Source organism: Lutra lutra, chromosome 2 (genome assembly GCF_902655055.1).
Source record: "Lutra lutra chromosome 2, mLutLut1.2, whole genome shotgun sequence".
NCBI classification, from domain to species: domain Eukaryota; kingdom Metazoa; phylum Chordata; class Mammalia; order Carnivora; family Mustelidae; genus Lutra; species Lutra lutra.
Genome location: NC_062279.1, coordinates 17,132,507 through 17,155,052, shown reverse-complemented (window position 1 = coordinate 17,155,052; position 22,546 = coordinate 17,132,507). Strand labels below are relative to the sequence as shown.

Below are 22,546 nucleotides of genomic sequence, written 5' to 3'. Positions count from 1 at the left end.
AAACTTCTGCATGTACCTTGCCTAGAGTCTGTTTCTAATCTGAATATTTTATGCCGCCTATGAAAGAGAAAGCTGACAATTCTCGGAAAGCTGTAAATAAATCTTGGTCCCCTCAGACTTGAGAGCATCTCCAAAGTATGTATTTACCTCCTACTTTCTGATGGGAATGACATGTCTATCAATAATTTTCCAAAAACCATTTGTATTTCTAACTTTTGTTTTTAACTTCTAGAAGGTAAAAGTTAATTCTTTCAACTTCATTTTTTATATGTTGAAAGATTTGCGGTCCCCAGGTTATTTCCTTTCCCGTAGCCAAAATGCTCTTTGTAAATCGGAGGACTTTATTCTTAGCCCTCTTAATAAAATGTTTTAAAAATACAACAGCAGAGAGAAATGTGAATCAAAACCACAATGAGATACCATATCATGCCTGTTAGGATGGCTGAGATAATAAAGGCAATCACAAGTGTTGGGGAGGATGTGAAAAAATTGGGATACTCCTGCATTGGTAGTAGGATTGAAATGGTATATCCATGTTGGAGAAGAGTTTTACAGTTCTTCAAAAAAGTTAACATGGGGTTCAACAGTTCCACTCCTATAGAGTTGTGTCCACACAAAAACTTGACACAAATTTTTGCCGCCAAAAAAGAGTGGAAACGATCCAATGTCCATGAACTGATGAAAGGGGAAACAAAATGTGATGTATTTGTACAATGGTTTATTATTTGGCAATAAAAAGCAATGAGGGTGTCCTATGTGGTATAATATGGATGAACTTTGAAAACATTATTCTGGATGAAAAAAGCCAGTCACAAAGGACCATGTATTGTATGATTCCATTTATAGGAAATATCCAGAATAAATAGGCATGGAGACTGCAAGCAGATTATTGGTTGGAGGGGCAAGTTGAAGAGGGGGGGAGAGGGAGGAATGAGAGGCTACTGCTGGGTACAGAATTTCTTTAGAGGGCTATGAAAATGTATTAAGCTCTATAGTAGTGATGGTTGTATAACCCAGTGACTATATGAAAACTCACTGAATTGAACCCAAAAGGGTGAATTTAAGGATATGTAAATTATATTTCATAAAGCTGTTTAAAAAATAGCTTATGGCATTCTAGCAACTTTAAGGATAGCATTTAATTTCTAGGTAAGCCAACATTAAATAAATAGAAACCAAAGTCATAAATAGATTTTTAATATTTGGTCATTCAGCAAGAAAGGACCTAAATGTATTTTTGTGGCTGGATAGTATAACATAACGAAGCTACCTCCAACCTCTGAATCTCTTGGCCGTATCTTTCCCCACATACTACGACTGGAAATCTGTCGAGTGCAGCATATATAGGTAATGATCGTTCTCTTTTATTTACGAACTTGTTCTAGTCAGCAGCATGGGAGAGAACTGATTTATCAGTGTGTCTCGTCAGCTGTAGCAGAGGCAACGGTGTTAGAGCACTAAGTTTCTTACAGAAGAAGCTAAGAGGTTGCTGAGGAAATGGATAGCTGTTGACTAAAACGCAGCCAGAGTTGTGATCACAATACCTAAGTATGTAAGTGCTTTACAAAGCCTGCATGCCATCAGCAGAGTATGTCAGTCTCTTTACTTATTCCTGAGAATTGAACGAGTTCTTCCTTCCCCAAAGATACTGTTTAATGTACCACCTTTTACAGAAATGAGCGATGTTGCTCCAACTTTTGTGTCTGATCCTTGAAAATTTAGAAGGAAGTCAGTGCTCCCCGTCTCCACCCTTCCCCACTGCCCCCTGCCTCAGTCCCACCATACTGATTTCTTCTGCCTTGTGGGATAATAATCTCTGCCTTCAAAAAGAGAAAGAAAAGCATTAAAAGTTATAACTTAGGGGACGCCTGGGTGCCTCAGTGGGTTAAGCCTCTGCCTTCGGCTCAGGTCATGGTCTCAGGGTCCTGGGGTTGAGCCCAGCATCAGGCTCTCCGCTCAGCAGGGAGCCTGCTTCCCCCCCACTCTCTCTGCCTGCCTCTCTGCCTACTTGTAATCTCTGTCAAATAAAAATTTTTAAAAATCTTTTTAAAAAAAAAGTTGTAACTTAGGGCACCTGGGTGGCTCAGTCGTTAAGCGTCTGCCTTCAGCTCAGGTCGTGATCCTAGAGTTCTGGGATGGAGCCCCGCGTGGGACTCCCTGCTCCGTGGGGAGTCTCCTTCTCCCTCTCCTGCTGCTTGTGTTCCCTCTCTCCCTGTCTCTGTCAAATAAAATCGAATCTTAAAAAAAAGTTAAGACTCCGCCAGTGGTGAGAGAGGCCAGCAGTGGACACCAGGCAGATCAGCTGCCACCTGGTGGAGCTCTGAGTCTTTGAGTTTGTTAGAGCAGGTTGTGAAGTCGCCCCGGAGATGTATTGGGGGGGGTCTCTGCTTGGGTGAATCTGAAGAGGCCTGTCAGAACTCCGGCTCTCGAAAGATCTGCAGTTCTGTACCAGAAACGGAGATAAGGAGGGAGGTGTGGAGTGGAGAGAAGACGAGATCCAGGTACTGAGATTAGATTAGAAGAGGTCAGAAAGTGGTCACTCCTAAGCTTGACCTTGACTTGAGCTCCTTTCCTCAGGTTTCTCTTTTCCTGCAGACAGGATGGTTTCATTGACTTCATTTGTAATGGTTAGAAGATTCCCAAGGCTAAGGAAGAACTGAGCAGATTATTATAAAAGAAAATGGATTTTTATACGCTGAGGGTTTTTTGTACTACATGTATGGTTTCTGGTGACAGATTACTCTCATTCTGTATTAGAAAGTCAGAATGAATTGGTTAAAATGTACACTTAAAGGGCATTTGTTTCTCCTCTTCAGCTTAGACACCTGGCTAGGCAGGGTTTTCTGGATGCCCCACATTCCTTTCAAGCAGCAGTGAGTTTTCGGTTGGATTTGGGGATGGAGGAAGGGTCAGTAAAAAGCTTATTAGAATCAGCCAGGAAACACTTTCAGCGTATGCAGTGGAGTCTTAGGGAATGGCTGCCGCCTTATTACTTTTCTTTGACCCAAAAAAAAGGGAGCAGCAGTTTCGTCTGACCCAGGACATCCAGTACAGATCAGATCGGCTGGATTACTGGATCGGAAAGGGGGGTGTGTGTGAAACGCCTAGGAGATTCTGGTAGGAAACGACCTTTTTTCGAAAAGAACTGGGTAGCTTACTGGGTGGCTTGACTGTCTCCCAGAGAAAGGTAGAGTCCACTGACCGTGGAATGAGTGGTAGAGGCAGCCTGTTACTTTCCAGTGGTTTCCTACCCTTCACCAAACGGAATAATCCTAAACATTTGAATTTGCTGGTATTGGGACTTTGTAAAGGCTTTCAGCCTGGGACTGTAACTGGCAGAAACCAGGCATCCAGAACAATTCAGCCTGGAGAAATGCTCCCTCCCCTCGCCTCAGGCCGTGAACTTCAGTGATCTTTTATAAAAGCCGTGTTTTTGTTTTTTTTTTAAAGATTTTATTTATTTATTTGACAGAGAGAAATCACAAGTAAGCAGAGAGGCAGGCAGAGAGAGAGGAGGAAGCAGGCTCCCCGCTGAGCAGAAAGCCCGACTCGGGGCTCGAACCAGGACCTGGGATCATGACCTGAGCCGAAGGCAGCGGCTTAACCCACTGAGCCACCCAGGCGCCCAAAAGCCGTGTTTTTTACAACAGATTAAGCTCCAGTTATCTATCCCTTTCCCTTCTCTCTCTCCCCCTTGTAAAAACAGTCCAACATATTGTAGTTAGAAGTTGAAAATTAAATAAAAGTTAGCTACAATAAATTCGATCAGAAATGTTGGGTTAGATGCTTCCTTTTAAAGGTTCAGGATCTTAGGACGTCCCAGCAGGTGACAAGGGGGTGCCAAAATTCTAGGTCCTCAGCTTTTTGGTCCCCAGACATAAAATTGGTGAATGGGTTGTTGAATCAACTTTTAACGTTTTAAGTGGTAGAACAGTCTTACCTTCTATGAATACATAAAGTAAAGACAAGGATGGGGAGAGACCCAAGTGGAATACAAAGCAAAAGGAGTGAGTCAGACTGTGTTTCCAATGAGTAATGCAGCCACACTAAAGTGGGAGCAGGAGACCGAAGGCGAGTAGTTCTTGAATATACGTACCCGCTGTATCTTTCAGGCTAAAAAGTCAGAACTGTAAATATTGAACTTGAGTTAGCGAGTTTGTTTTTACGTTGATACTGTTGTAGGAGTTCTGAAACAACTCAGTATGCCGTCCTGGGCTGAGCAAATACATAAATATGTAGTGCGGAGAAGGAGTTAGAAAACATGGAGAGGGGAGACTAGAATTAACCCAGTGGTATGAGGTTGGAATTGGAGCTGTCAGTACAAACTTGTGTTTTTGTTTTTTGTTTTCATTGTTGTTGTTTGAAGATTTTATTTATTTGACAGAGAGAGATCACAGGTAGGCAGAGAGGCAGGCAGAGAGAGAAGTGGGGGAAGCAGGTTCCCCGCCAAGCAGAGAGCCTGATGTGGGACTCGATCCCAGGCCCCGGAGACCATGACCTGAGCCAAAGGCAGAGGCTTAACCCACTGAGCCACCCAGGCGCCCCAGTGTTTTCAATATATCTAAATAGATGTAGAGAAATAGATAAGGGTGTGAAAGTATTTGTGTGCGTGTATATACAGACCTGGAACGATCTGAGTACCGAGACAAATAGTAATTATAAATCGTCAAGTCCAAGAAGCTATGAATCAGTACTGATAATATGAGTGAACAAATGAATAGACGAATGAATAAACAGTAGATGGGGCAGAAAGGTAAGCTTTTCCTTAGAGGAGAAAAAAATATAGAAGGAATGATGAGAGTAGCAAATCAGCATTTGACAATTGCAATAGTAGTGATTGCTTCAGGCAAGAATCAGTAGATGTTAAAATTGGTGAAAGCTTAATGAGAAACAGGATATTTATATAGTCTCTTAAGTATCTCCCTAGGAGATCTTTAATTAGGAGATCTATTTTTTTAATTAAAAAAAAATAACCTTATAGTGGAAAAACTTGGCAAGTGATCAAAGTTGTCACTAGTAATGGGACAAAAATGACATCATGTGCCTCCTGATTCGGTACACTGAGAATGACACATCTTTTCTGTGATATTCCTGCCAAAAATGCATAACCTGAATCTAATCAAAAAACAAATCAGATAAACCCAAATTGAGGGACATTCTACAAAACAGCCTGTACTCCTAAAAAAAAAAATGTCAAGGTCACAGAAGACAAGGACAAAGGAAGATGTCCCAGGAGACTAAAGAGATGACAGCTAAGTGCTCTGTATGACTCTGGAGTAAATCCTCGATCAGGGAAACAGATGTCTTGGCTTTTGGGAAATCAAACCATAAAGGGTAAAGGGGCATCGTGCTTCATCTTCCTCTTACGCAGTTCAGGCAGGAAAAAGTGGGGAGGGGGGTCTGGGCAGAGGGCATATAGGAGTTGTTTGTACTGTGTTTGCAACTTTTCTTTAAATCAGAAGTTCCTTCAAAATACTTTCTTAAAAACTGAACAGAAACCACTAATGCATCTAGTGGAGGGCTCTGCTCTAGGGTGTCTTCTCCTGTTCTGTTCCGCCTCTGCTAGCACCCCCTAGGAAACCTCCCCTACCAGCTTTCCTCCTTCCTCCTTTTTAATCAGATTTTATAAATTCTAACTTTTCAGATTAAGCTTATTTGTCAGAAACTCAATACAAACTATTCAAAACACAAGTGCTCTCCCCCTCCCCACAAAGCACACCCCAAAGTTACCACTCTTAGCAGGTTAATTGGTCCCACTGTGAACATTCCGGGGCTCTCACAGATAGTGTTCACGTCCAAGTGTATGTGGTCTCCTCTCCCTGCCAGACTACCAAACACTGTTCTTTTTTTCTTAACCTTGTGCTGCAGTGGGGATGGCTGTAGCTTTGCCTCATTCTTTACCAGTATTTTCTCTAAATGAATGCTTTCATTGTCCCTAAAACTAGTTCTCCAGGACTGACAAACCGACCTGCTTTTATTGTGAAGACACGGGGGGAAGCTGCTCGCTCACAGGTTTGAAGAATGTACCAAGTAAGCCTCCATCAGGCATCAGGACAGCTCGGAAGACCTCAGTGGCAGGGACTGGGAGACATTTCCTGTAGTGGGAGACTGTCAAGGGGACTTACTGCCCATCACCTCCATTTTCTTTCACTGATACTCAAGGTTGAAATCCTCAGAATAAAAAACATGTTTGGTCATTTAGGGCAGCCCCTGTTTCCCTTGACTAGCCAGAGCTGTTGCTAGGGAAGTAAGGGCTCAGAAGGCGGACCCTGGCCTCTGGGTGCCCTCCTATAGAAGAGGGGCCACCCCGGCAGCCACCCCAAACACCTTCTCTTTCCAGATCTGCTCTGCCCTGCTTCACGTTCTTGTCTGTTCCGTGTCTGCTTTCAGCCCTGCTGTGCTGGCACCACCGGAGCTGTCCGCCACAACAGTGATTCTCGAATAGCCCCGTGCAGGCAGTACTAGCGGCGGCTTGGGAACTCGTTAGAAATGCCGATTCTCAGGTCCCCTCCTAGACCTACTGAATCGGAGACTCGGGAGGTGGGGTGCTCAGCACTCTGTATTCGGGAAGTCAACGAGATGATTCTGATGCCTGTGAACACTTGAAAATCATGGCTCTACTAAATCTGATCATATTATTTATCCAGTTTAATAAGTTGTAATAGCTCTGCCATGCCACATACTCCAGGGTCCTTCCTCGTGGCGTGAATGGCCCTGTGATCTCACCGCAGCCGGCTGGTGCAGTCCTTTCCCCACCTCCCCTGCACGCATGGGCACCACATGCACACTCCCCCTGCTGTGCATCCTGTCACATGCAGCTCTGCTGAGCCCTTTCCTGGACCGCCACCTGGTCAGTTTCTGCCCTTCCATCACTTCCTCTATGATGCCTCTGCCACCCCCCGCTGTGCCGTTCCCCAGTCACTTTCTGCCTTGGCTGTGTTTCTCACAAGACCCCAGGGTCATGACCTGAGCCAAAGGCAGATGCTTAACCAGCTGAGCCACCCAGGTGCCCCCCCCCTTTTTTTTAACTTTCTGTCCTGCAACTTGAGGCATACCAGGAAGTAGAGGATATAGTAATTAACCCATCACCAGAATTTACCAACTTAACATTTTGCCACATTTGCTTCATTTTTTTTCTAAGTATTTAAACGTAAATACATGCTGTCATATTGTGACATTTTGTCATTGCAGTCTTTGTATTTTAATACTAAAAGCTAAAGACATTTTCCTAAATTACCATAATCTCACACCTAATAAAATTGACAGTTCCCAAATATCCCCTGTGCTTGTATTCTGTATTTGGTTTTCTCCATTTTTCCACAAAAGGTCTTTTATATCTGGTTTGTTTTCTCAAGGACCGCACATGGCAATGAAGGTAAGCCCGTAAGGATACTTTAATCATTGTAGAATAGCCCTTTTCCTCTCCCCCCACCCCCCGCCATTATTCAGTGAATAAAGTCCTGGTAATCTTTATTCCTACTCACGTGAGATAACATTAACCCAAGACTAGTGATATTACTAAGGAGTTGGAATGATGTTGTACCTTTATGTTCAGAATGATTGTCTCATAGGGTCCCAAATCCTTGCTTTCAGCTACTAAGTCATTCCAGCACCAGCCAGAATGCACCAGAAGCCAGTGTCACAAGTACTGAAGAAACTGGAGAGCTCCCTGGGATCTGGGCTTCGTGCATATTGGCGTAATAGCTTCTCCGTCTTCTCTTAGAAAGTCTCCGGAGGAGCTAGAATTCGTTTACCGGTGACTCTGGATCTCTGTGGGCTTCAGTCCTCAGGATTTGGTCATTCTACCTTGCCCGTTTTCTTGTGTTTTATTCTTTTACTAGCTTTTTCCTTATCCCTTTAGGACTCGAGGTTTTGATAGAGTTTTTGAGCTGTAAGATGGCATTTTTAAGCTAACTTACTTAGAAAGTTAATTCAGTATCAGTAGGACACAAATTTGCACTTGGAGGTTTAAGCCCACAGTTCAGAAAAATCTCTTTTAACCTTTATTTACAAATACTACTTAAGCTTTGTGTACATTTAAGAGAAAGGGGAAAAGAGTGTTGTTGTTGTTGGGGTGTGTGTGTGTGTGTTGTTGTTGTTTTTTAATTTCTTCAGCAGAGTCCTGAATGCAGTAACTGAGTTTAAAGCATAGTAGTAAATGCAGAGCCCGAATTTTCCTTAGGAGTTGCTAATTGTTCTTAGTAGCTTTTGAGACTGAATTAGTAGGGCTTCCAGTGATTATAATCCCAGGCCATGCACCAGTGGAGTAAGACTGCTCCTGTGGGTCGAGTCCCTGTGATGTGGGGGAGTGGGTGGGGTTGGAGGCGGGGCTCGTGGAAAAGGGGACATTACGCGTAGGAGGCCACAGAAGGTTCAGAAAAAGTACTGTGAAGCATTTTAGACACTTGCCCAGGAAAGAAGACCGTGTTAGCACGTTAGCAAGACTAGCTGGGCCTACCATAACGAAACACGATAGACTGGGATGGTTCAAACAGCCAACAGTTAATTCTCTCGGTTCTGGAGGCTAGAAAGTCCAGGATCACGTTACCGTCGGAGTCCGGATCTAGTGCAAACCCTCTGGCGTGCTTGCAGTCCTCACGGACCGCTCGGGTGGCCTCTCGTTGGTGTGTGCTGTTGGAGAGCCATCCTGGTGTTTCTTCCTCCTCATATGAGCGTTTACTAATCCCCTTTTAGGGCCCACCCTCATGACCTCATCTAACCCTAATTACCTCCTTAGACCCCACCTCCAGATACCATCACATTGGGGGTTAGGGCTTCAATATAGGAATTTGGGGAGGACAAACATTCCGTCCCTGACACCAAAGCGTATGATTTGAAACTGCCCTGATAGACTCTTAGGAATCCTAGACTGTGAAGGTACGTTGTTTTGTCCCCAGTATCTTCATACCTCCCAGAGCCTGCTCTCGGAGGGGTTTCAGTCTTGGTAGATCAGTGGGAACCTGTATTGGTTTGGTGAGTGTGTTTCAGGCCCTCTTGAAGAGAGACTGTTGGCTGTCCCTGTAGCCTAGTCAGTCAGATTAGGTTGCTTCTAAGTAACTGTATTCTCAGATTGACATCACGCTGTTAGCCAGAAACCGTGTAAATAAGTTACCATTTACAGGTGTAAGAGGAGGGTTTCTCTTCATTAGAAGAGGAGTTTTGGTGAGTTACAGGCAAAAAGGGAAGAAGTTGATTTTGAAAGGCACAGAGTTCCCCCTTGATGTGGCAGTAATCTTACCCTGTCAGGGTTTAATGTGAAGTCACTCTGGCCAGAGAATAATCTTATTAGGGCTTTAATTAAAATTAAGCACAAGGTGTTGGGTTGGTTTTTTGGTGTGTTTTTGTGTGTTTTCTTTTTTTTTTTTTTTTTTAATGTTTCCTTATCTATCTTCCTCTTTTTTTCCCCTTCCATTTCCATGTTCTCCCTAGCCCTGCTCCCCTCTCCCCCTCTTCATCATCCTTTAACATTTAGAATGTTTTTGGCTTGGCTGATCCCTCTGGATAGGAAGTGAGCCAAGCAGGATATTGATTACCAAATATGGTATTGCTGCTAAAGATGCTAGCGGAATGCGGCTTGTATTCTAAGCCTCCGGCCTCTGAATAAGCTGCCAAACAAATTAGGTCATTTTAATTCTGAGCTTGCTTTTTTTTTTTTTTTTTTAAATAAGGAGCTGGAACTCTGATTTGGAACATGATGGTGTTGTTCCTTGAGCTCACACAGGGAGGAGGGAGATGAAGAGGGAATGGGGGGAGACTCAATTCAGCATGTCTTAGGACACAAGCCACCAGTCCAGGTGGCGTGAGAGGCAAGCATGTTGTGCAGAGCTTCTGTTGACTCCAGGACATGAGGGGAAGAGCTGGGACGCAGAATTCAGATGTGCCGCCTCATTACCTCCTTGTTGTCCAGGCTAGAAGCTCCAGAGGACCACTGGCCGGTCCCAGGATGTTCTTCTCAGGCTACTGGGGCCTTGACCACAGTGACCAAGGTGACGTGGGCTCAGGTTTAGGAAAGTTCCTTCTTTACAAGAAGGTTGGTGGAGTTGACCGCCAAGGAGGACACCTTGAAATTGATGGTAGATCGTTACCGTGTGAGCTCATGGGGTGTCTTGTGAGTACTCGAGTCCTTCCACAGCATCCCCTTACATGATAGCCGGGCACTGACTGCATTAGTCTCCCAGCAAAGACGACGCTCTTTGGGTCCGTATTTGGCAATATTTATTCTGTGGTGATATTAGCTTTGATAGAGTGAAATGCTTCAGAATGCTGCTTTGTTTCTCTTCCTCATAGACGTCTTTGGCAAGATAATACTGAGGTTTCCTAAGTTGAAACAAAAGCGGAGACCAGTTGGGGAGAGAAGTTCTTTTTACACTTCTTATAACTGGCACCCCCCTTTTCTCTTCTTGCTGTCAGTTAGGGCTGTGCAAAGCGGGTTCCTTCTCTTCCTGCCCACCCCTGTTTGCCACCTTCAGTTGGTTTCTTCTCAGAATGGATAAATCAGGCTCCCAGAGACGTTCCACCCACCCCAGGATGTCTGTAGGTACCTCCCGGAGCACCTCTCTTTCCTCCTCCCTGCTCATTTCTCGTTTTGCTGCTACCATCCAGTCACAGGCTCTTCTTCCCAGCTTTGGAGCTGAGCCTGTGAAGTTCAGAGTTGTTCATCCCAGTGTACATAGAGATTCTTACTGATTTCTGGTGGGAATTGCTTTGACTTTTCTTGAGGCTAATTAAGTAGAAAGGGGACTTGGGGGCCCATAGGCTCACATGTGCACTAAATGGAAAAGCCGTATTCATAGGATACACCTTTTCAGAACTCTACCCCCTTCCAGAACATACCATACAGACAAACATGATCTGAGCCTGTTTCGGATGCACATTTATTAAGCAGTCTACTGGGATGTCTTTTTGTTACTGTTGTTGGACTACATAACATTGGAAAATAGATATATTATTCATTATACTTAGTGATGGAGGCATTCCCTTTTTTTTAATTTTTTTTTAAGATTTTATTTGAGAGGGCAAGCACAAGGGGGTGGGGCGGAGGGACAGAGGGAGAGGGAGACAGAGACTCCCCGGTGAGCACGGAGCCAGACTCTGGGCTAGATCCCAGGATCCTGAGATCCTGACCTGAGCCAAAGGCGGATGCTTAACTGACTGAGCCACGCAGGCGCTCCAATGGAAGCATTCTTGAATGGTGGGAGGGTTTCAAAATAGACTTATCTTGTCCTAAATCTTGTGTTTTTATAATGTTTGTTATGTATTGAGTATGTTTGTTTTAGGTAAACTGCAATAATAGGGTCAAGGGTAATTGAAATTACTACCCTGTCTTTGGCCTGTATAGTATAATCTGATTTCTCTCCAGCCATGTAGCTAGTAGGCCAGCTCTAATCAAAACTGGGACTTTACCACATCAAGACATTAAAATTTTATATAAACTTACAAGCTAACTAGGATTAAGTGATACTAGTTACGTTTAAATCTTAGTTCCTGTTTTACTAACTCAGTACATGTATCACCATGAAGAAAGCTCTCTAGTTAGGGAGGGGAATTTTCTCCCTTTTACTTCTGGGTGATGAAACTAAAGCATTGAAGAATGACATTGTTTTAGGCCAGTGTCAGAACACTGCAAAGGACCTAGAGCTCCACGATTTCCAGTAGGCACAGAGCTTTAGAGTAATTATTTTATTCTCATCAGTGGCCATTAATTGAAGTTTTTCACTATGATAGGAATTTGCTAGTCCATATTTAAAACCTGAATCTGAATGTTTTTGTTCAGGAAGAAAAGAAATAATTGAAAAAACGTGTAGCTAAATGTTTTCATTAAGTAAACAAAATCTCCCTTGACTTTTCTGGACATGTGGTATTACAGGTTTTCATGTATTCTGTGTAAGTAGTGAGAACCAGGGCTCTCGCTGACCTTTTTTTCTGATAGGCCAGGATTTACTGGTGTGTCTATTTTGTCACCATTCCGGTTTGACTCTAAGGAAATGAAAACATCTTCCATTTGTTCTTTATTTCCAAAGGGCATCCGCTTCGATCCTGAAATTCCGCAAACACTACGACTAGAGTTTGCTAAGGCAAACACGAAGATGGCCAAGAACAAACTAGTAGGGACTCCAAACCCCAGTACTCCTCTGCCCAACACTGTACCTCAGTTCATTGCCAGAGAGCCATGTAAGTTGATCTACTTTTCATTTACAAAAAAAAAAAATAATAACCAAGAATTGTTTGTGTGCTGCACGTGAAATTACGCCACAGGACATAGAGCTGGCTGAGTGTCCTTTTCCGTTTCTGCGAAGAGGCTGTGCATTCTTGCTGTCTGAATTCCAAATACAGCAATGTTCTTGATGATGGGCTGTCCTGAAAGGGGGTCTGGCCAGATCAGAACTGTAACTACTACAGAATTTCATTTGAGGTGATGTTGATTCCTTCACATCATCTTGACCTTATTGTGAGGGTGTTCTGTTTGCCTGGGGGTGCAAACCCTTCTTTATCCCCCCATCCCGGGATAGGAGAGCTGGTTCTCCGCAGTTACTTCATTTGTTGACGCTCATTGGTTCTGTGGCTTGGGAAAAGAGAATATTAAAAGTGAAAGCAGCAGATAATAAGAAGTTCTATTTTTGAGAACAGTTGAGCCCATAAATCTAGAGGGGAAAGTAAACACACACAAAGAATTTATATGTTGGAACAATCAGTTCTAGCAAACTAATAGTGGTAAATTTAAGGAAATCTAGTGCTTCCTGTTTTAAATTAATTGGATAAAGATGTTGACTAATGGCTAAACAAGTGTTTACCCCCCATCTAATGAGCTCCTTCCCTTAAATGGCCAGTCTGCGGATTTGCCTTTGAATAACTTGAAAAGGTTGTCTTCATTTTCTTTCTTAAGCTCAGTCAGTAGCATAAGTGAGGCGTGAGATAGGCCTTAACTTTTCCTTTCATTGCGTAGCTATATGTGATTGAATATGGCAGGGCATTCAAGGAATCCCAAGCGACTAGCTGTTATTTGGAATATTTTCGCCCTATCGTTCTCGGTCTTCTTTCCAGACCACATGATCTTGATCTTCCTGCTTTCCTTGACAATATGGTTCAATTTTTCTTATTGAAACTGAAGGGCACATGAGTTTCTTTCTCCCCCCATGTCATGTGTGTGTCAGATTTAATCAGGTTATTTTGGAAGTTAGAGCCATTCTGTAGCCGTGTAACTCTTGAGAAAGCTGCCACTTGTCAGGGGAAAGTAACAGATAAGAGTTTCTCCCTTGGGGCGCCTGGGTGGCTCAGTGGGTTAAGCCGCTGCCTTCGGCTCAGGTCATGATCTCGGAGTCCTGGGATCGAGCCCCGCATCGGGCTCTCTGCTCTCTCGGGGAGCCTGCTTCCTCCTCTCTCTCTGCCTGCCTCTCTGCCTGCTTGTGATCTCTCTGTCAAATAAAAAAAATAAAATAAAATAAAATTAAATTAAAAAAAAAAAAAAAGAGTTTCTCCCCCAGTGTTCTCCAAAATTTTTCTGTGAGGCCAGGAGTCATAATGATGAAAAAAAAGAAATGTGTGCTTCCATGTCCTAGGGAAACTTGAATCCTTTCTAAACAAAAGTTTCATCTTATGGTCCAGTTGTTCTACGGGCAGATGAGTAGACATTTCTTACACAATTCTGTATCCTTACAGCATCTAGTTCAGTACCTTGTGTACATCATATATATTTAGGAAATATTACAGTGATAAGTGGATAAATATTTTAATTCGGCTATTTGCAGAATTATTCCGTTTGTATGCCTCTTCATTTCCCTCTGAAATGTCTTCTGTCTTGATTAAGGCATCAGAAAAGAGTATTTGTAGGATTTCTTGATAAAGAAAAGGTAACCTAGAGTGCCTCTTTAGTTTTCTAGTCAATTTTCTGCCTCAGATCGGAGAATGCTTTGAAAAGATGAATTCAGACAGCAAGTATAGTACTGATAATACTTTATCCTTTCTTTTTTTTTTTTTTTAAGATTTTATTAATTTATTTGACAGACAGAGATCACAAGTAGGCAGAGAAGCAGGCAGAGAGAGAGAGAGAAGAGGAAGCAGGCTCCCTGCTGAGCAGAGAGCCAGATGCAGGGCTCGATCCCAGGACCCCGAGATCATGACCTAAGTCGAAGGCAGAGGCTTTAACCCACTGAGCTACCCAGGCACCCCAATACTTTATCCTTTCAATTCTTTATTGAATGCTTTAGTTCTGGGACCTCAAATTTTGTTTTCTTTTTGTTTTTTTTGTTTGTTTAAGTCTATTTCAAAAGCTCTATGAAATTGGTAGCCAGGAAGGTGATAGCCGGTTCACAACAGGGTACACAAAAGCAACAGAGATGAACAAACGGACATCCAGAAGTCTCTGAAGTTGTCAGAGGGCTTAGAGCAAAGTTTAGAAGACCGCTCTGGCCACCTCTGCCCCCGTCCCTGCCCTGTGTACTCAGCAGCTCAGAAGTGGTCAGATAGTTTCCATGGTACGGTCAAAACTTGCCTGGGCTGCTTGTAGCAAAACAAACTTGATGTTTAAAAAAAAATCCAATCGGTGGTATATTCTTGAGAAACTAAAAGTTAGCCTGATTTCGCTTAATACGGCTCCTTTCTATGACACAGGGGCCTTGCTGAACAGCAATTCCACTCTCAGATCAACCTTCTCGTCCATTATATTTCCCCCTGGGAATTAAGAATGTCCGTGCCCCACATGCAGAATTGTTTTCCTGAAAGCATGCCGCAGACTAAGCCACTGCTGGTTCTCTGCTGGCAAGTCCCATTGCACTGTGCCTGGAATGGATGTTCAAGGTGGTGGTCAGGTCAACTCCTGTTAGGAGTGGACGGCAGTGGATCTTAGTTGAGGGATTGGAAAAACCCTATAGGGGCCCCTGGGTAGCTTAGTCGGTTAAGTGTCCCAACTCTTGATTTTGGCTCAGGTCATGATTTCAGCGTCCTGGGTTCGTGTGACTCAGTCTCCACATGCAGTGGGATGTCTGCTTGAGGAGTCTGTCTCTCCCTCCGCCCCTCCTCCCACTTGTGCTTACTCACTCTCTCGCTCTCTCTAAAATAAATCTTTGGAAAAAACCTATAGTCTTCTCTGTTGTAGACGATGGGAGAGGTTTTGAATGTTTCTTTTCGTTGATGTTTTTGTAGAATTGTGCTGAAAAGTACCCGTTGCCATCACTAGTGGAAGAATGTGCTCAGATTCAATTATATAACAAATATTTACTCGAACTCTCATGTCTCAGATATCTGTTGAACTTTAATGAGCTCTCAGTGTGCTGGACACTGGGAAAGATGGGGACTGGTTGCTGCCTTAAAAGAGCTATTGGTCCAAGGGATTGGTGGTGGTCAGAGTGGTCAGGAAACTTGGTCTGTGTAAAGGATGTAAAAGATTTTTTTGCAGCTTAGTCCAGATTGCCCCAAATCAGGCTGTCTCATTTGCCAAGCACCTGCTCTCTTTATGTAGAGCACGAGAAGTGAGGAAACTAGGTATTGCACTTGCCAAAGGAGAGGGTGGCCAACGGTGGAGAGCCTTGACTTTAGATTGAAGATGTCTGTGAGAGTTCTGGTTCTGCCAGTCATTGTCAAGCTTGTCAAGTCATTGTCAAGTTTGACCTTAAACACACTGAACCTTACTCTGTGCCTGTTCTCTCAGCTACAAAATGGGAATAATACCTTCTTCACATGCTTCTTACAAGAGCTAAATAAAGCAAGGTCATAAGATTGTGTTGAGGATTAAGCATCTGTAATAGATGTAGAGCGCCAGGCAAGCATAAAGTATAATCTTAGTTTAAAAAAAAACATGGAGTTGCTTTTCTTTCCTAATAGTTACAAGTAGGCTTTGATCTTCCAAAGCTTCATCACTGTGACTATAGCCAGTTGCCTTCGCAAATCAGGAGAAAGGATGAATGAAAGTGTCACACACAGTCCCAGGAAAGTATTATACTATCCTAATGAAATTTTTATTAGTTTTAACTTCTTACTCCCTTGTATATGACAAAGCAAGAAAAATACTGTGAGAAAGGAAGTAAGAGATACAGAAAATTTATAAATTATATAAAATTCTGCTAGATTATGCATTTGCTTGTACAAGAAAGTAGTGTTCTATAGTGTAAGAGTTCCACCTGAGAGATGAAAACAGGGCAAGTCACCATCTCTCTGAGTTATGTTTTCCTTGTCTATAAAGTGATGATACTATGTGCCAGACATTGCTAAGCATTTTATGCGAAGAGGATTCTCAGTAGCACTATTTTACAGTTCAAAAACTAGATCTTAGGAGGATCTAGTAATGTTGAGGTGATCAGGTGTTATGGGTTGAATTGTGTTTTGTCAAAATTTGTATGTTGAAATCCCAATCACCAGTGGCTCCCGAGGTAACTGTGTTTGGAGATAGTCTCTAAAGACATGATCAAATTAACCAGGGCCAATGGGGTGGGCCCTAATTCCATATGACTAGGTTCCTTAAAGAAGAAGAGGTGGGCAGGGGTGTGTTCACACAGAGGAAAAGCCAGGTGAGGACATAGCAAGAAGGTGGCCATCTGCAAGCCAAGTTTACAGAGGCCTCGAGAGAAGCCAAACCTGTCCCCACCTTGATCTTATAGAACTTACAGCTTCTAGAACCGTGAGAAAATTAAATTCTATTGTTTAAACCCCGCAGTCTGTGGTATTTTGTAATGGCAGCCCGAGGAGACTAATAGGTCAAGTCATAGAGTCTGGATTTAAATTCTGACCTATTACTTTTTGGTTTTGTAACTTTGGTCAGCTTACTTAACTCTGTCTCCATTGTCTCACCTATAAAATGGCAGTAATAATTAAACTTACCCATAGGGTTGTGAGGATTAAATCAGTTGACTCGAGAGGGCCACATTCACAAGAGTGAGTAATTTCAGTGACCGTTTTAATATGTGCGTGTAAGAATGTATACGTCGGGGTATCTGGGTGACACAGTCGGTTAAGCGTCCAGCTCTTGGTTTTGGCTCAGGTCATGATCTCAGTGTTATGAGATGGGACCCCTGTGGGGTCCACGCTCAGTGTGGGGTCTGCTGAAGTTTCTCTCTCCCACTCCCTCTCCCCTCCCTGTGCTTGCACACATGCTCTCTGTCGTCCCCTCCCCCTCTCCAAGTAAACAAATCTTAAAATAAGAGCGAATATGTTCATGTGCCTTCTGTTCTCATAGTTGAGACCTGTCGTTTTCTGCCTTTGTATACTTAGCATCTGGAACCTAGAAATATGAGTGAACTTAAAGATACTACAGATTTTATTTTATGCTTTTTCATTTGGAAGTTTAGAAATTTACAATATTATTAAATTAAGTATTAAAAAATGTTCAGCGTTCTTGAGGTATAATCAGGAAATGATTAAATGCACATATTAAGAGTGTCTGTTTTGGGACACCTGGGTGGCTCAGTCAGTTAAGCGCCTGCCTTTGGCTCAGGTCATGAACCCAAGGTTCTGGGATCAAGCCCCACATTGGGCACCTTGCTCAGTGGGGAACCTGCTTCTCCCTTTGCCTGTGCGCTCACTTGCTCTCTCTCTGTCTCTCTCTCTCTGACAAATAATCTTAAAAAAATAAAATACAGAGGGTCACCTGGGTGGCTCAGTTGGCTAAGCATCCAACTCTTGATTGCAGCTCAGGTTGTGATCTCAGGGTCGTGAGATGGAGCCCCGAGTCAGGCTCCTCACTGAGTGTGGAATGGAACATGCTCGGGATTCTCTCTCACCCTCTCCCTCTCCCAACCTCTTGCCCATGCTCTCTCTAAAAAAATAAACTAACTCACTTAAGCCTTTAAAGATGATCTTATTAGAAACCCCAGAGGCCTGGATGAGAGTCTAAGGAAAAGATTCCAGGGCAGGTCACCCCTCAGTGAAAGTCAAGCTTCCATGTAACCGTTAAGCATCAGAATTTGATGGCCGGGATGCATTAACGGGTAAAATATAGTCTTACATAGTTGACCAGGGGCTCCTGGGTGGCTCAGTGGGTTAAGCCTCTGCCTTCAGCTCAGGTCACGATCCCAGGGTCCTGGGATCAAGCCCCGCATTGCGCTCTCTGCTCGGTGGGGAGCCTGCTTCCCCACCTCTCTCTGCCTGCCTCTCTGCCTACTTGTGATCTCTCACTGTCAAATAAATAAATAAAATCTTTAAAAACAAAACAAAACAAAACAGTTGACGAAATTGAACTACTGATGGTTTTTATTTAGTTTTGGTATAATTCATTGAGTTGCTTCAGAAAATATATGAGTGACCACTTTCAACAGTATTTTAGTTTAACGAATAATGGTATCATTTTTCAGTGAAGATGAGGATATTTGACTTTGATTTATACTTGGAGGACATGCAGGCAATTTACTAAAGTTTTTCACAACATTCAAATGGAAATGGAAATGAGTGTGGATGGAAGCAGGCAGTAACACAGCTCTGTTTTACATTGTTTCAGATCCTAAGACTTCCATCTGCACAGTCCTCTTGAAACAGTGACGGTATGAAACCGGCATATATATACCTGCCTGTTGATGGTTAAGTGGACCGTGTGTTCTCTGGGTGGTCCCACTTTGTAAAGTCCCAAAAGGCTAATGAGCAATCTGCAGAAAATGTTTCACACAGATCAAGAAACCTTACCCACTCCTCCTATAAAGGATGGGATTGAGGGACCAAGTTCTGCTATTGTTTAAAAGTAAAACTAACACAGGGACGCCCGGGTGGCTCAGTTGGTTAAGGGACTGTCTTAGGCTTAGGTCATGATCCTGGAGTCCCAGGTTCAAGTCCTGCATCCTGCTCAGCAGGAAGTCTGCTTCTCCCTCTGACCCTCCCCCCTCTCATGCTCTTTCTCTCTCAAATAAATAAATAAAAATCTTTACCAAAAAAAAAGGTAAATCTAATACAGAAACAGGGATTGTCTAGCTGGTTGTTGGGTCTGTTATTTAGGGAGATAAAAGGTTTGAGTCCGTTTTAAGGAACATCCTTGTGGTCAGGTACGTTGACCACAAATTCACAATCTGGGCTCATCTGCATTTCAGAAATAGCCCCAATATCCCTTTTTTCCTTGAATCTTCTCTTTACAAAATTGGAGTTTCATTGCGTTTTGTAACCATTATATTGTTAAAGAAGGAAACCATAAATTAAATTTAAACGGTTAACAATACATTTTTTCCTACCATCCAGAAATAACCACTGTTATCGTTCTGTCGTATTTCTTTCTACACGCATTTCTATCCTTTTATACGTATATGTATGAAAACAGAGAGTGTCAGGTTGTCTTTGTTTTAGTTTGGTTACAGCATATGATCACACTGTCCTCTTCGCTCACTTGTCTCATAACCAGGTTTCCATCCAGGACTATCTCCCCAAAGCATTATTTTCTTTATGGGCTCTTTACATAGAAGGTGTAGTGGTGAGGGCCTTCGATGCCTGGCAAGGAATTTTTTCTCAGTTAACTGGTGGGGAGAGAACGCACATTGTTGAGCATGACAGTCTTGTGCTTTAAGACTCTCCTTCCCTAAAACTCTAGGAAGCGGCACTGGGGAGACAGGATTGGAAGTAAAACACCATAAAATCTCTTTTGTGTAGTGGAGGGAATTGAGTGGTAGTGAGGAAGGTGCTTGCCTGAAATTTTTTTTTAAAATATGACTTGAAATGCCACTAGGGAGTACCTTGGGGATGTGGTGCTTCTAGGAGGGATGCTTCCCTCCTCCCCAAACCCACACCCCACTTCCACGAAGTTTTAGGAAAGGGAGCCGGTGATGGTGAAGACACACATTATTATTCTACCTGTTTTCCCAGTCCTTGCTGGTAAGCTTTTTGATGGGAGGGGGAGCCCAAGTGTAAAAAGGAAGTTGGGGAGTATAGCAGAGACACCGGGAGTCTTTGGGGGGGTCAAAGGCACTGGGAATTGGTACAGGAGTGGGGCCAGGAGGTAGACACAGGCAGGAAACAGGCAGCTGGCTGCCCAGTGGAAAGGAGACCAGGACATCGAAGTGTGCAAGCTGAGCTTTGCAGGATGACGCTTGCTTGGATGGAGTGGCCGTTCCCTCGGAAGCAGCTCACTTGGGCCTGCGGAGGGATGCTGTCTTTGCTTCTGTTTGGAACTACCAGAAGTGATGTTCACGGAAACTCACCAGTGGTTTCCTCTCTGGGAATTGAGACTTCCTAATGATAGAGTGGTCCCCTGAGCACTCTCTTACCCCAGCACCACAGGGCATTTGTGGGGTGATTCTCATATGACCAAGGAAGGCCTTCTGTCAAGAGTCAGGACAGGAATTTAACACTCTGGATATGTGTAAGGGCACCAGGGGCTCAGGGCCCTGCACATTCAGAGGAACAGAAACATGAAACTGCAGACGACGAGGCCAGCAAAGTACTCTTACAAACCAAGACACCTTAACGTTTATTTCCCCATAGTTCCCACTCTGACAAAGCAAAACTATGGTTTTCCTTAGGGGAAAAAAACCAAAAACATTTACTGTTTACAGCCCACTGCTGCCTCTGTCTTCAAACCTTTACATGTTCCTAGTCTTGCTTAATGTGGATAATTTTTAATTACTGATTTTTAATTACTAAATTTAAGGGCCCCTGGGTGGCTCAGTCCGTTAAGCATCTGCCTTAGGCTCAGGTCATGATGCCAGGGGTCCTGGGATTGAGTCCCGAGTAGGGCGCATGCTCAGCAGGGAGTCTGCCCTTTCCCCCTGCTCATGTGCTCTCGCCCCCCCACTCTTATCATAAATTTTTTTTAAGATTTTATTTACATATTTGACAGAGATCACAAGTAGGCAGAGAGGCAGGCAGAGAGAGAGGAGGAAGCAGGCTCCCTGCTGAGCAGAGAGCCCGATGCGGGGCTCGATCCCAGGACTCTGGGATCATGACCTGAGCTGAAGGCAGAGGCTTTAACCCACTGAGCCACCCAGGCGCCCCATAAATAAAATTTTTTAAAAAGTGAATTTAACAGTTGTATTAATATCAGGTAGTGGATGTGGTAGGAACGGTTTCCATGTAGATAAATCTGGTTTTATGTGGGAGGCAAGTTACTGCAGTACTGTGTGGACCAGTGAGTCCGATCCAGTCATTGACGTTACAATCTAATGAGTAGCTGATCTTTGATCAACAGCGGTTATTAACATTTTGATTTGAATTTGTTTCTTGTTTAATCATTGATTAGCTATAAACAAAAGGCCTTAAGAACTCAGGAAGTCAAATCTCCTTGGAAATCACAGAATTCTTTTGTAATGCAAATAACCGCCCCCACTTTCATGTTTTGTAAACTCCAATTACTCATTACATCTGCAGAGAAATGAAAGAATAAAGGAGTTAATTTCCTGGGACATTCCAGAAGAAACAACTACCAGAGACTTAATTCTTTAAGGCCATGTGCTCTCCTCACTCACTCACTCACTCACTCAAAGGAAGGCATTTCTTGCTTTGTTCCAGTTTGATGCAGGCTCTCTGTTTCTTCCTTTCTTCCTTTTCACACCCTTGTAAATCCTCAAAGAGGTGCCTTTCTTGGACAGCAGTTCTTAAAGTATTTGCCGGCCAACCCCTGGTTGGTCTCCAAGACCCTTTCAGGGAGTCCCCGAGGTCTAAGCTATTTTCATGAGAATAGTTTGTTTTTCTCACTGTGTGGTAGTGGGCACAACTCCTGGCACCTTCGCACATGTCCGGACAGCCTCACCAAACTGGGCGAATGAGCATTGTTCTCTTTAGGGTCCCAGGCTCTCAGACAAGAAACCAGTTTCACCTAAGAATGTCCTTGATGAAAAAGTAAAAAATATTTTTATTCAACCTCAGCTCTTGATTACATGTCCTTTTTTATGATTTTTTAACAAAAATGGGAAGGATCCATATTACCATATTAAAGATTGAAACAAATTTTTAAAGTATTTACTAATTCATTTTTAAAATACGGCCTCACGGAACTGGGTCACTCGTGAAGGAAGGAGTGTTTTAATTTCTTTTGCAGATAATTGTGGAGATCCCTTTTTTACGTTACACCAGAATATTTGTTGCATTGTGAAATCTGAAACTTTATCCATCCATGAGCTTTCTGCATTGTTATGTTAAATTCCATTTTCTATTTTCATTGGATCTTTTACCCATGCATGATTTTATGGTATGACGCATTGGTCGTTTGGAAAGTATTGGTTCACTGACTTATGCTGATCTTCCAAATGTCGACATATTTTATTCATTAATAATGATAATTATTAATTATCTCACCTGAGAGGTGAGAGGCCTCACCTCACCTGTGAGGCCATGCTTTCTTTTTATTTTTTTTATTTATTTATTTTTTTTAAAGATTTTATTTATTTATTTGACAGAGAGAAATCACAAGTAGGCAGAGAGGCAGGTAGAGAGAGAGGAGGAAGCAGGCTCCCCGCTGAGCAGAGAGCCCGATGTGGGGCTCGAACCCAGGACCTGGGATCATGACCTGAGCCGAAGGCAGCGGCTTAACCCACTGAGCCACCCAGGCGCCTCCATGCTTTCTTTTTAATATACTAGAACCAATTCTATCCCTTGTAATAGGTTGAATTAAAGTCAGATATGAGAATCCAGGTGTTTTCTGTTACACCAG

The 22,546-nt window shown here is 43.2% G+C and overlaps 1 protein-coding gene across 4 annotated transcripts in view; it reads left to right on the top strand.

Moving 5' to 3' along the window:
- The window catches only part of RBPMS (RNA binding protein, mRNA processing factor), a 170,176-nt gene that overhangs the window by 97,416 nt on the left and 50,214 nt on the right, over nt 1-22,546 (top strand). For all 4 annotated transcript variants that reach the window (XM_047715436.1, XM_047715427.1, XM_047715450.1 and 1 more), the window contains exon 5: nt 12,021-12,171. In XM_047715436.1, coding sequence (XP_047571392.1) covers nt 12,021-12,171 — 151 coding nt within the window. The remainder of the gene's footprint in view (nt 1-12,020; nt 12,172-22,546) is intronic.